This window comes from Rhinatrema bivittatum, chromosome 6 (genome assembly GCF_901001135.1).
Source record: "Rhinatrema bivittatum chromosome 6, aRhiBiv1.1, whole genome shotgun sequence".
NCBI classification, from domain to species: domain Eukaryota; kingdom Metazoa; phylum Chordata; class Amphibia; order Gymnophiona; family Rhinatrematidae; genus Rhinatrema; species Rhinatrema bivittatum.
In genome coordinates, this window is record NC_042620.1 from 144,739,647 (window position 1) to 144,752,155 (window position 12,509).

Sequence of the window (12,509 nt, forward strand, 5' to 3'; positions counted from 1 at the left end):
TTCCTCTTTACAGATAAGTTGTAGTTATTTATTTATTTATTTATTTATTTAACATTTTTCTATACCCACCTTCATGAAAAAGATTCACATCAAATCGGTTTACAAGGAACTTAGGGGCTAACTAAATAACCATTAACAAGATGGCAAAAAGCAAAGTTACATATAACAGGGAAATCGAACTTGGAGACTAGAGTAGCCGGGAAGTAGTAGGATAGCAAAACTAGAGGATAAATATATGTGCAATGAGACTAGGCAGGGCGTCTAGTCAGTTGGGCAAAGCCTAGTTGATAAAATAAAGTTCTTCATAGCTGATGCGTTCTCTTATAAGGTAGTACAAGTGCTTTTTAGTAAGTTTGTGACTTCTTTCAGTCTTTCTCAATTCTGATGTTAAAGCCAATTGATTTAATTCTTTAAATTAGTGACTTCTCATAATCTTTCTCATGTTCAAGATGTTAAATCAAGTTAATTTACTTCTTAAGTTGATATAATTCTTCCCTCCCATTGGATAAGAAAACATAAGAACATAAGAAAATGCCATACTGGGTCAGACCAAGGGTCCATCAAGCCCAGCATCCTGTTTCCAACAGTGGCCAATCCAGGCCATAAGAACCTGGCAAGTACCCAAAAACTAAGTCTATTCCATATAACTATTGCTAATGGCAGTGGCTATTCTCTAAGTGAACTTAATAGCAGGTAATGGACTTCTCCTCCAAGAACTTATCCAATCCTTTTTTAAACACAGCTATACTAACTGCACGAACCACATTCTCTGGCAACAAATTCCAGAGTTTAATTGTGCGTTGAGTAAAAAAGAACTTTCTCCGATTAGTTTTAAATGTGCCCCATGCTAACTTCATGGAGTGTCCCCTAGTCTTTCTACTATCCGAAGAGTAAATAACCGATTCACATCTACCCGTTCTAGACCTCTCATGATTTTAAACACCTCTATCATAGGGCAAGTTGATGGCGTCTCTCCCAAGGTTGGTGAAATATCAATTGGAATTTTCTCTCCTACCTCCTTCTTGAAGTTTTTCCTCTGAACTCCTCAGTCTCTTCACTGTACGTGATAGGCACAAGTCCTTCTCCTTCTTTCCCCTTCATAGCATCAGGATGATACTCTTGTAGCTCCTTTTCTCCTTTTCTCCAGTAGATGTACCTTGGGCCTGGGATGGTGTCCAACTCCTCTCTCTCCCCCTTCTTTTTCTTCTCTCCTTAGGGTGGCTGGAAGTTATCCTCTCCTTGGTTCTAGATGATCACAGGTCCATCTTGTATGAAGTGAACCGCTCCCAGTTTATAGCAGAGCACAAATCAAATTAGCTTAAATGAGTTCCAAATACATTTAATTAAATACTTTAAGGTGGATTGGGAGGGTGGAAAGGAGCTCCTTTCCAAACAAAGGGATCTCTATGGAGCCAGAGTTAATACATAGAAAAATTAGAGAACAGTAAGGACATGCTGCCTCTACAAAAGTAAAAGGGGAATCCACAAGGTAAAATGGTGGCAAGAGGAGCCTACCATTCACAAGCTTCCACATGGGGGAGCTGCAAACCCACAATGCTATCACTTTGTCTAACCCCCCCCCCCCCCCACACACACACATCATCTGGTCCATGCTTCTACCTAAGCTCTAGCAGGGGACTAACAGGATCCCTGCATAATATTTTAGCATAGTCAGATTGGAATATCCCCCCCCACCTTTCATATTTTCTTTTACAACATCTGAAAACCAGATAGTTTTCAGTTTAATAAAATTGCCCTCTTTCTTGGTCTCTGTCACCCTAACAACTTTCTTTAGCAACCCCCTAATCCTGTGTCTGTGATGTCACCCTAAGGCAGAGAATTGTGACAGCATGGGCGGGCCACAGTGACATCACAAGCTGAGGTGTAGAAAGAATACATCATAGCTCAGTGGGGTTTCAAGAAATAACATTTTTTTTGAGCATGGCAATAACCATAAGCAAAGTCCCAGGCTCCGTTTCTTTTATCTAGCAGGACATGGATTGTTTTACAAATTAACCTCATATGCAGTATGGTATCTGTGACATATTGAGTTAAATGGAGACCATTTTTCTTGGAGAACAATGATCTTTCTCTGTGCTAAATTGAATTTTACCATCACAACATGCATAGCCTGACAGATTTGCAATTAGCACGCATTGCTTCTGAAGTGATGGTACACATGTCAGCAGGCTTTATTGTGAAATAATTTCCCACACTGATAGGGAGATGTTCCAGGCAAAAAGGTGAGAACATTTAACAAGACAGCAAGGACTAGTATTATTATTATTGTGGTCACTGCCAAGGGTACTAGAAAATTACATTTACAAACCCCCCCCCCCCCCAAACTTAAACACATTAGTTGAATTTTTTTCATTTGTTTCCAACCACTTTACTAGCGAGAGGAGTCTGCAGGCAATTACACTGATTCATTTAGGAATTTATTCAGTTGTTTTTCTGCATAGAATCAAAGCAATGTACATTCTAAACATACATAATATCAATTTATGACACCACAAAATACAAAACAATACATAAAAATAGATATCTCCTATTTATAATAAAATCTAATTAAAATATAGAACTGGATAGAGTAGCTAAAATCAAGAACATTCTAAAATATTAGGCACTACTAAAAACCTGAGACTTTTCTGTTTAATACAAATTATCATTTTTTTTAAATCTCTGTCCTCCTCACTACTTTCTTTCTGTTAATGCTCACTGAATCTGGCTGCTGATTGGCAAGTCCTTTAAGAACCTCGGTGGCAGCCCTGTGTGCCACCGTGCGGGAGATCCGAGAGACGATGTCTGAGCTTGGCGTCTGTTCAGGCCGGCTAGGGCTGAAGATGCTGTTGAGGCAGGGTAAACTTCCTTGGAATAGGGAGAAGAAGGGGGCTGAGAGAGTTCCAGCCCAATGGGCAATGGTGATGCCTAATTGCCCAACTCGGGGTTCATGCATATTGGGTTCGAGAGGGATCGCTGATCTGTGGGGGCCATGGCCAAGGACTGCTGCTTCAATGGTTGAACTGGGCAGGAGGGGATGGGACAAAAAACTGGTAGTGGGGCCGGTGGGAGGTGAGTGAAGACTCCTGGTTCCATAGCACCAGTAGGGGCTGGTTGTGAATGAACAGGAGTAAACTGCTAGACCAAAACACAAGAACTATAAATAAATATCAGTGGGTTTGTGCTAAATAATAAGATTGCACAAGCTGCATTTCTGTCATCGCTGACAGGATGACGTAATAAGATGCGCTTGGTTGTGTGCACACATTATTGCATGGTTGTATGCACATTTTTGCAGGTACAAATATGAGGACAACTATGCGCATAATTTAGTGAGCCTTTGTGCAAATCCCATGGTACTCAAGGCATTAGCTATTACTCCCCTTTGCAGAGAGGCAGGAAGGCTTAACTCATGTTTTCTTAAGACTGGAAATTTAACTCCTGATAAGAGTTAAAGTTTCCAGGGCTAGTGGTAGTCTATGGGCCTGAACCTGGAGTTCATGGTGTGGACGTCCTGTACTCAAGATTTATGCGCATAGGTCACAATTTGTGTACACAGTATATGTTCTGTGAGAAAACATGTTTTGTGGACAAAAATTGTGTTTTATGTGTGCTAAGCATGTCTGTAGTGTGCTTTAATTTTTTTTAAGACTCAGTGCATTAGCATATCATTAACTTATTGCATTGAGAATTAACCTTTTGTTTAGAGCCCAACTTTCAGCACTGTCTGTGGTACATCAGTTTGCGTGCGTAAGTGGAGATTTGTGCCAGTACTTTATAAACTGTATGGTGGGAGTATATTTCTGCCCTGAAAGTACATGTGTATGTTTGTAATGCAGGAACATGCATTTGCTTTCTACCCATTTTATAAAATGATGTGCATATACTTTACACGTGTAATAACCCAGAATTAAACACAGAGGAAGGTAAAATATGACTGTATTCCACTTCTGAAAGGACTTATTTGCATTCGTACATGGAACTGCAGGTTCGCCAGTACCTCCCCCAGTTCACAGAGACCCTCCAGCACTTCACCCTGAACACCCACCAGTTCACCCAGACCTCCCACCCAAACATTACAGATAAAAGACAAGAACAATTTAAATTGTGCAAGTCAATTAGTAAGTTAGGTAATGTAATGAATGTGCATATACCGTTTAGAAAATAGCAACGTATGTGCATAATTCTGAACCCTGCCTCAGAACACACCTAAGCCGCCCCTTAATTTTCCCTGTCTCCATTTCTACGCAGCACTACAAGTACGCGCATACTCTTGAGGTGTATAAAATAGCGTATATGCATGAATATGCAAATTTTATGTATGCAACCTCTATGTAATCCTTTGAAAATTACCTCCGTACAGGATAACTTTCAAACACCTGCACATGGCGGCATATATGTGCATATATGGCTGCGCGTACATTTACAGTAGTATTTTATGACCTGCAAATATCACAAAATACACATATCTCTACTCCCGCAACTTACAGCCAAATACATAAATTGCATTGAAAGAGAGTATTTAAGTCCATTGAACATGTATACTCTTTCTCGGAATCTATTTAAAAAATATATGCATGTCTATTTTAAACACAAAAATAAAGTAGGACTTACATAACTGCTGATTTATGTGCGCAAGTTGGTATATTTTAAGACATGCATGCATAATTGTCATTACCAGTTTTACCATTTTTTTCACCAGTTCGCCTAGTCCTTCTCCAGGTCATCGAGCCACCCCCCCCAGCCCAAGTTCATCCAGATCTGCCATGCATCCAGTAATACACAATAAACACATTTAATATCATTGATGCAAGATAAGCAGGTGTAAAATTACACAATAACAGGTGAATTTTCAAAGGAGTTATGCATTTAAATGTAACATGCTATTGTAGCAATTTTCAAAAGCCATTTTTACACATAAAATACACTTAGGAGGGTGAATCCTATGGACAATTCAATGGCATATAGTGTTGCAATTTTCAAAAACCCATTTACACGTGTAAAATCCACTTTAAGTGTGTAAATGCTTTTGAAAATCAGGCCCTAAATTGGCAAATCTATGTGCATGCGTGTCTTTTAAAATAGCAGGTTATGAGTGTAAATGTTGGCCCCCACCCCAGAATACTTCTACACTGCTCCCTTTTTAAACATCTATATCTGTGTACGAAAGCAAAAACATGCACATACGTTTGAGGTTTATAAAGAAAAATAGTGAGTGCTACTTACACACATATATGCTAATATTTGCGCGCTTAACTCTTTGAAAATTCACCCCCTAGTGTGTGAGTAAAGAAAAGGTGTGCTGAAGTTCATTACATCGAAGCAGGATTCCCAGTGCACATGCTAGCATGAGTGACATTACTCTGCGATGGTAGGCAGTGCTGTAATTCAGATTGTTTTTAACTAGCAGATATGTGCAGTGGAAATGTTGCATCTTATGCTTCTCTTTGCTTTTTTAGAGGATGGAGGCTGGGAGTGGAAATATATTTATTTCAGCGAACAAGATGTTCAAAATAAGTTAATGCATTCAATTGCTTGCTTTTTCAAACCCATACTTAAAGTGAGTTGCAATTCAGGTGCAATAGGTAGGTTGGTACCTGAGGCAGTAGATGCTGAAGTGACTTGCCCAAGGTCACCGAGAGTGTTAGGGGGGGAGAAGCAGGGTGTGAAGTCTTTTCATTATGGAAATTGTTAAGCATTGTAAAAACTTTTCTTCAATTGATCAACAGTAGATAGATGAAACCATATCACTGCTAAAATTTGCTTATAAGAAAGGAGCAGTTTAATTGTCATGTTAATTCACTTGCATGCATAGAAATGTCAGCAAACAAGTTGAAGTGATGCCTTAATATTGGTTTACCAGCTTAATAATTTTGTAACAAACTCTAACCTGATGAAGGGAGCATAGCTTTCAAAAACTTAATTGCAAATGCATTAAGTTAGTCCAGTAAAAAAAAACTATTGCCTACAAATGTGTCTGATCTTTTTTATCTGATTTTAAGAAAAGAAATAAAAACAGTTCTGCGGGTGGCAGAAGGAAATTAGAAGGGGCATCGTTTGTCTGTCATCTATGTCATTTTCTTTGCTTGTAATGTTTCCCTCTGCTTCAGGAGGTAGTGAAAGGCTTTTTCCCCTTCTTCATATCTTCTGGAATCAGATGACAATTAGTATACAACTTTTAATCTTTTATAAGGCTAACTGGATCACTCTTTAAGTGACCTTAAGCCCCAAAGAAAAAGTGAAAGCGACAGCAGCTTGTTAAGTTTTCCCAGACGCGAAGCATGTTCGTGTGGAAGGACTGACTTTGGCTGAGAAGACTGTTGTGAATTATGCAATAAACAGATTATATTGTGCTTACTCCATTCCAGCTTGCGGCGTTTCATCCTTTTTGAACTGGTCCATGCCTCACTCACTCAGTGTTTGCACCATTTGATGTGAGGTTATTTTGCTTTCATCAACTTCCTTTTGGTGAAAGTAAAAATTTGCTCAGAGCCCAGACAATCAAAACTGGGCACTTCCTTCCCCACCCCAGTACCTACACACTCGTACCTACCCAACCACATGCACTGCCATGCAAATGTCCTGGGTTCAATTCCCAGACCCAAGGTTTGCGCCTTCAGCTGGGGGCCTCAGCCATCGCTCTGAGCTGACATTGAAAGGCCATTCTTTGGGTGCACTTTAGCCACCTAGTGGAGAGAGCTGTGGTACGTGGCCCTTTGCTGTGCCCTATCTGGGCATAGTTGGAAGAAGATACAAAAATAAGGAACCGTGCCTCCCCCCGACCTCCGCCGGGAGAAGTTGCAAGTGAAGGATCAAGGTACCTTTCTGATTGTGACAGAAGCCCAAAGGATCAGGAGGAACCTACCAAGTCAAAAAAAATAAAATAAACAGAGGCGAGCTAGTAGGGTCAGGAATCAAGGCAGCACACGTTTCTCTGTAGGATTTTAATTTGGGAAGTTGCGAAGTACCGACGGGCGCTCAAAGTTGCCGAGAACATGACTTTCTACTGCTGTCAATAGCAGCAGTGGCACAGTGGTCCCAAATGAAAATCATCCAGAAAACAGCAGGAACCACAGTGCTGCGACCATCACCACCTTCAGTGGCAGCCTCTCTGAGTACTCCAACGCTTACCTAATTGAAGTCCACTCAAAAGGTAAGCCCTGCATGTAACAGGGAAGGAATTCAAAAGAAAACTGCCCAGAGCCTTTTTTTTTTTTTTTAACCAAACCGGAGGGGTAGGGGGGTCTGTTAATTATCCGTGGGCTGCCGTTGAAGTGGTATTTAGTCAGGAGAGGGTACTCTCAGCCGTCTCTGCTTTATGTGGCATTTGGGTTTCCTGCATTTCCTGGTACTGCCGAACTTCATTGGCTGGCCCACAAAGACCACTGAATTTGATCAGCAGCTCGTAGACTTCCCTTGAACCCCTGATAGTGTCACGTGCATCTGCACGATTTCAGTTTCTTCTGGCCTTTTCTCCCAGGCTGTGTTAGCATGGAGGTGCACGTATCAAGGAATGTCAGGCCGAAAAGTGACCTGAGGAGCAGGATAAGACAGGCAGTGGGAGAGGGGCTGCCTGATCGAGCAGCTGTAAGAGAGGCAGATGAAATGACCCTTCTGAAGAAAGCCGTGAGCAATAAATGAGAAAAAAATGTACAAACAAATTTTGATCCAACAATCCAGCACTTTGTTTCCAAAAAAGAAATCGAAGGGCAATCAGGAAATTTATCACCATCTCCAATTACCTTGCAAATTCTTGCTAATATTAGACTCTCAAAAATGTTTCAGCTCTGTAGGGTTGGTTATTATTTATAAAAATCACAGACCCAGCTGATCCATTCATAAGCTAATTATTGTAGCAGCTGGGTACACAAGGTGCAATATGGCTGAGGCTGTGAAGTATCACAGATTTCTTGGGGCCTGCTGTGGTGGAGGGGGTGTACTGCTGAAGTCTAGAGCCCATAATCTGATCAGCCAAGCAAACTCTGTACAGAGAGGCTGGATTAATAGTCTTCTGAACGCCGTGAAAGGGTTTCTCCTTGAAAGCTGGAGCTCCCGGCTGCCTTCCTTTGCTTGAAATTTATTGAAATTAACTTGGTGCGCTCAGCAGTGCCCACACGGTCACACATGTGCTTAATCCATTCGCTCATGGTTCCTGAATCTGGACCTCTTACACCTCGGTGGACAAATTGAATACCTCACTTCTGAAAGATTTAATGGCCAAGTACAGTCAGACCTCACTGAAGTCGATAGCATTGCTCTTAGTGATTGCAATAATCAGGGCTGGAGGCAGTGTCCCTATACTCAAGCCCAGGGGCAATGGAATACCTTTAGGGTCAGGGTGGGCCAAAAAAAAAAAAAACCCCAACCTTTGCCATTGTCGTCCCTCCCCGAAGCTCCCAGTACTGCTCTGTTACCATTCCAAGTTTTTGGAAACACAGATACCACTCAGCTGTCACCTGCCTCCTTTGAAGCCAGAGATTCCCATAAAGCAGTGCAGCCCTCAATCAGAACAGCAGGTGCCGGCTTCTGAAAGGTTTGGATCAAGTCAGAACTTCATCTCTCACCAGATGCAAATTCTTGTGTTTATTTTCTGTTCAAATGATTGGCCTCCGCGCAGCAGCCTCCCTCGGGAGATGTTCAACATACCTGCTTGAAACGTTTGAAAGCGTTCAGTCGGAGACTTATTCAGGTCCTTGAAAAGATATAAATCAGAGCTTATTTTCCTCCACAGATGGTTTATTTTCCATTTCAGAAATGATTCCTTTTGTGCGCGGGAACCCTTGAGAAAACACCTTGGGGGCCTGGAGAATATTTTAGAAGTTTTTTTTTGAGAAAAGCGCAATAAAACACTTTTTAAAAGCCATCCCTCATCTTGCGATGAGGCTAGTTCAGTAATGTATCAAGTAAAAACAAATATGTATTCATACTATCAAGATACCTTTTTTTTTTTTTGAAACGTCTAAGAAAACAATTAGGTTCCTTGTATTTATATGTTTTTCCTCCCAGTTTATTGCAAGAAAAGAGCAGGTCTGTGCAAATGTGGCCTCTCACTTGTAAAAACAAGACAGTGTTGTGTTACAGATTAGTTTATAAATCCCCAGTGGCTTCACAGTTCAGTGCCTACAGCTGCTGCAGATGGGCCCTGGGTTTTTGTCTCTTTGCTGTGCTGCAGCCCGCAGTTGAAGGAGAAAATGGAACGATCAGGTTATTAACATGTAGGCCGTGAGGAAGAGGCCGTACAATGAGAACAGCTGGTGTTGCTGTCTTGGCTGGTGCAGCGGAGATAATCAAATCTTGCCTATTTTTTTTTGGGTGGGGGGAGCAGGAAGCAAAGGCAGAAGACACGGTACACAGTTACACAAACAGTGGCTTATGATATTATATGGGGCTTTATCACAGTACATTGGGAGACCTTTTTAGTCTCCCAAGTTATGTGGAATTTTTTTTTTTTTTAATTTACTGGAGCTTCTTTTCAGGTGTCTTGTAGCTGGATATTGTGTCTACTGTAATAAGATTTAAAAAAAAACAAACAAAAAAAACCATTTAGAAAGAAGACCGTCAATTTTATTTATTCACTAGAGAGTCTGTTTCACAACGATGTGTCAGGTTAACTGACAAAAGGGTATGGCGTTACAAGCTGAACGGATTGTAGGTTCCACACAGTGTGAGTGGCTGGCCCACAGGGCGTTAGTCCGATGGAGATGCCCGCTTTCTCTGACTTCTGTCTGTGGAATGTCGGTCTTACCTGCATCTTTCTATTTAAGAATGAAAGAACCCTTTGAAGATCCTTAAAGCAAACTCATTTTAGTTTCGGCTGATAGTAATCCCCATTGCACAAGGTATTAAATCAATTCCTTGTGTGCATTAAAGGCCATTTTGCGTGTCTTTGGGTCCTCCAGACAAGTCATCAACTACCAGAAAATGCCCTGTGCTCTGGGGATTAATGCCTGGGTACACGAAAATAACATGTTTGTGATGTCAGCACTAAGACCTCCATAGACACAGTTTGTTCTGCTGAAGTTGTCCGTGCATCAGTGGGATGAGGGTGCGGGGGAGGGGGGAGGAATCAGGGTTTTGTTTTTTTTAATTTTTAGTATTTGCTTATTTAACTCCCTGACCCTTTGGTTGCAGGGTTGGCTATGTGAGCTGCTGCGCTGGAAGGAGAACCCAAGCCCAGAAAACCGCACCCTTTGGGAAAACCTGTGCACCATCCGCCGTTTCCTGAACCTTCCCCAGCACGAGCGGGATGTTATCTACGAGGAGGAATCCAGGCACCATCACAGCGAGCGCATGCAACACGTCGTGCAGTTGACGCCCGAGCCTGTGCAGGTCAGAACCCCTTAATGGCTACGTTCGGAGGCAGGCCTGGGAAAGGGCAACCGATGTTGGCTTTCCTGTGCCTCCCAGGTGGAGCAGTGCCGACTGCTCTGTGAGCATATCTGTGTGTATGTGTGTGTGTGTGTATGTGTTTCGCTTCTACTGTAAAGGTGTCTGCAGATACAGGGACAGAGGAAAGCGGACTACTGTAGTGCAGACTGGCATTCTGGGGTAAAACTCTAATTTTCTGGGATTTGATACCAAAGCTGTGTGTTGCATCCAAGTAAAATTCTGAAGCCTTAAATATTTAGAGGACGCTCACTAACAGCATGCACATTCATCAGATGCCAAGCGGGGCTTGGTAAACTTCTAAATTCTTCCTTTTTTATTTTAAATAACAAAGAACTAGAGTTAAGTAGTACTAATCTTATAGCGGAGTAAGAAAAACTGGACATGACTTATAACACCCACCAAATAATATTTATTGTAAAATTATGTTACAGTATTTTGATGGCACCTGTTTAAGAGTTAGAATTCTAGACACTTTATACAACATATAGTTTTTGTGCCCTATTGTGAACCGTTGTGATGGCACCCGCTTAACGACGGTATAGAAAAGATTTTAAATAAATAAATAAATAAAATAAGGTTGTCAGGAGCCTTCTGCACTGGGTTTTATTGTATTCAGACCTGAAACTAATAGTCTGGTGCTCCCAAAATAAGAAAATGCAACCTGATACTCAGAACCAAAACGTCGACTTTAATAATGTAGGCACTATTTATTGCATTTGAATATTTATGGATAGCTTATTTTTTCTTTTTTGCTTGTATTTGTTCTGATTATGGTGGATTTCTGGATCACCATGGGCTTACTTGTGCTTCCATTAAGATATTTCCTGATCCTCACAGACTGCTTTTTCTGAAATTAGTTATTTATTCATCATGTTTTATAGAATGTACATTGATGGACTTAGCAGTCATAAGCCAGATCAGCAGCCCAAGTGATTCAAGCAATGATTTGAGAGAGACCCAGTGTATAGTTGATTGTAATACTGCTGGGGTTTCGTTAAGAGTAGATCCACAAGACAAGACATACGTTCGGGAGCCATTATAGATCTGTATGAGATGCCCAGGAACAATAACAGAAATACAAGCTTGTCAAATCTGGCCCTCGGGTCTCCCAAACATACCTGGCTTTCAGGATAAGCACACGGGCGGATTTTAAATGCCCTGCTCGCGTAAATCCGGCTGGATTTACGCGAGCAGGGCCCTCGCGCGCCGGCGCGCTTATTTTGCATAGGCCGCCGGTGTGCGCAGAGCCCCGGGATGCGTGTAAGTCCCGGGGCTTTTTTAAGGGGGTGTGTCGGGGGCGTGTCGGGGGCGTTGCCAAATAACGCGGCATTTCAGGGGCGTGACGCGGCGTGACCGCGCCCTCCGGAACAGCCCCTGGGTCGGAGCACGGCGCGCCAGCAGCCTGCTGGCGCGCGCGGATTTACATCTGCCTCCAGCAGGCATAAATCCATGGATAAAGGTAGGGGGGGTGGGTTAGGTAGGGGAAGGGAGGGGAAGGTGAGGGGAGGGTGAAAGAAAGTTCCCTCCGAGGCCGCTCCGATTTCGGAGCGGCCTCGGAGGGAACGGAGGCAGGCTGCACGGCTCGGCGCGCGCAGGCTGCCCAAAATTGGCAGCCTTGCGCGCGCCGATCCCGGATTTTATAAGATACGCGTGGCTACGCGCGTATCTTATAAAATCCAGTGTACTTTTGTTGGCGCCTGGTGCGCCAACAAAAGTACGCGATCGCGCTACTTTTTAAAATCTACCCCACAATGTATATTCGCGAGATATACTTGTGCCCATTTGGTCTGAGAACCCCGCTCAGAGTTTTGGTAGCCCTAAAATCCAGGAGCCTTCCAAGACCGAACCTAAGAACCACGGATGTAAAGCCTCGCAAAATGGTTCCCTAGTGGTACTGTTCATGCAGTGTGCACTTCTTTACCACTCCATGCATTGCTTCTACAGGATCAGGGAAGTGCAGCAGCGCAGTCTGGCAATGCAGAAGCCAACGCGCATGGAGTTAGCATAAAATGAGTGTAACCAGCTCTTCCACCTGGAATATTTTTATTTATTTATTTGCTTAAAATTCTTGATATTTTCCGCATATATATGTAGAACTGTGAGAGACGTAAGGTTAATTA

The 12,509-nt window shown here is 42.4% G+C and overlaps 1 protein-coding gene across 2 annotated transcripts in view; it reads left to right on the forward strand.

The window, feature by feature from the left end:
• SATB2 (SATB homeobox 2) overlaps positions 1-12,509 on the forward strand; it is a 345,958-nt gene that overhangs the window by 269,560 nt on the left and 63,889 nt on the right. For both annotated transcript variants that reach the window (XM_029606039.1, XM_029606040.1), the window contains one exon: positions 10,132-10,329. In XM_029606039.1, the coding sequence (XP_029461899.1) occupies positions 10,132-10,329 (198 nt within the window). The remainder of the gene's footprint in view (positions 1-10,131; positions 10,330-12,509) is intronic.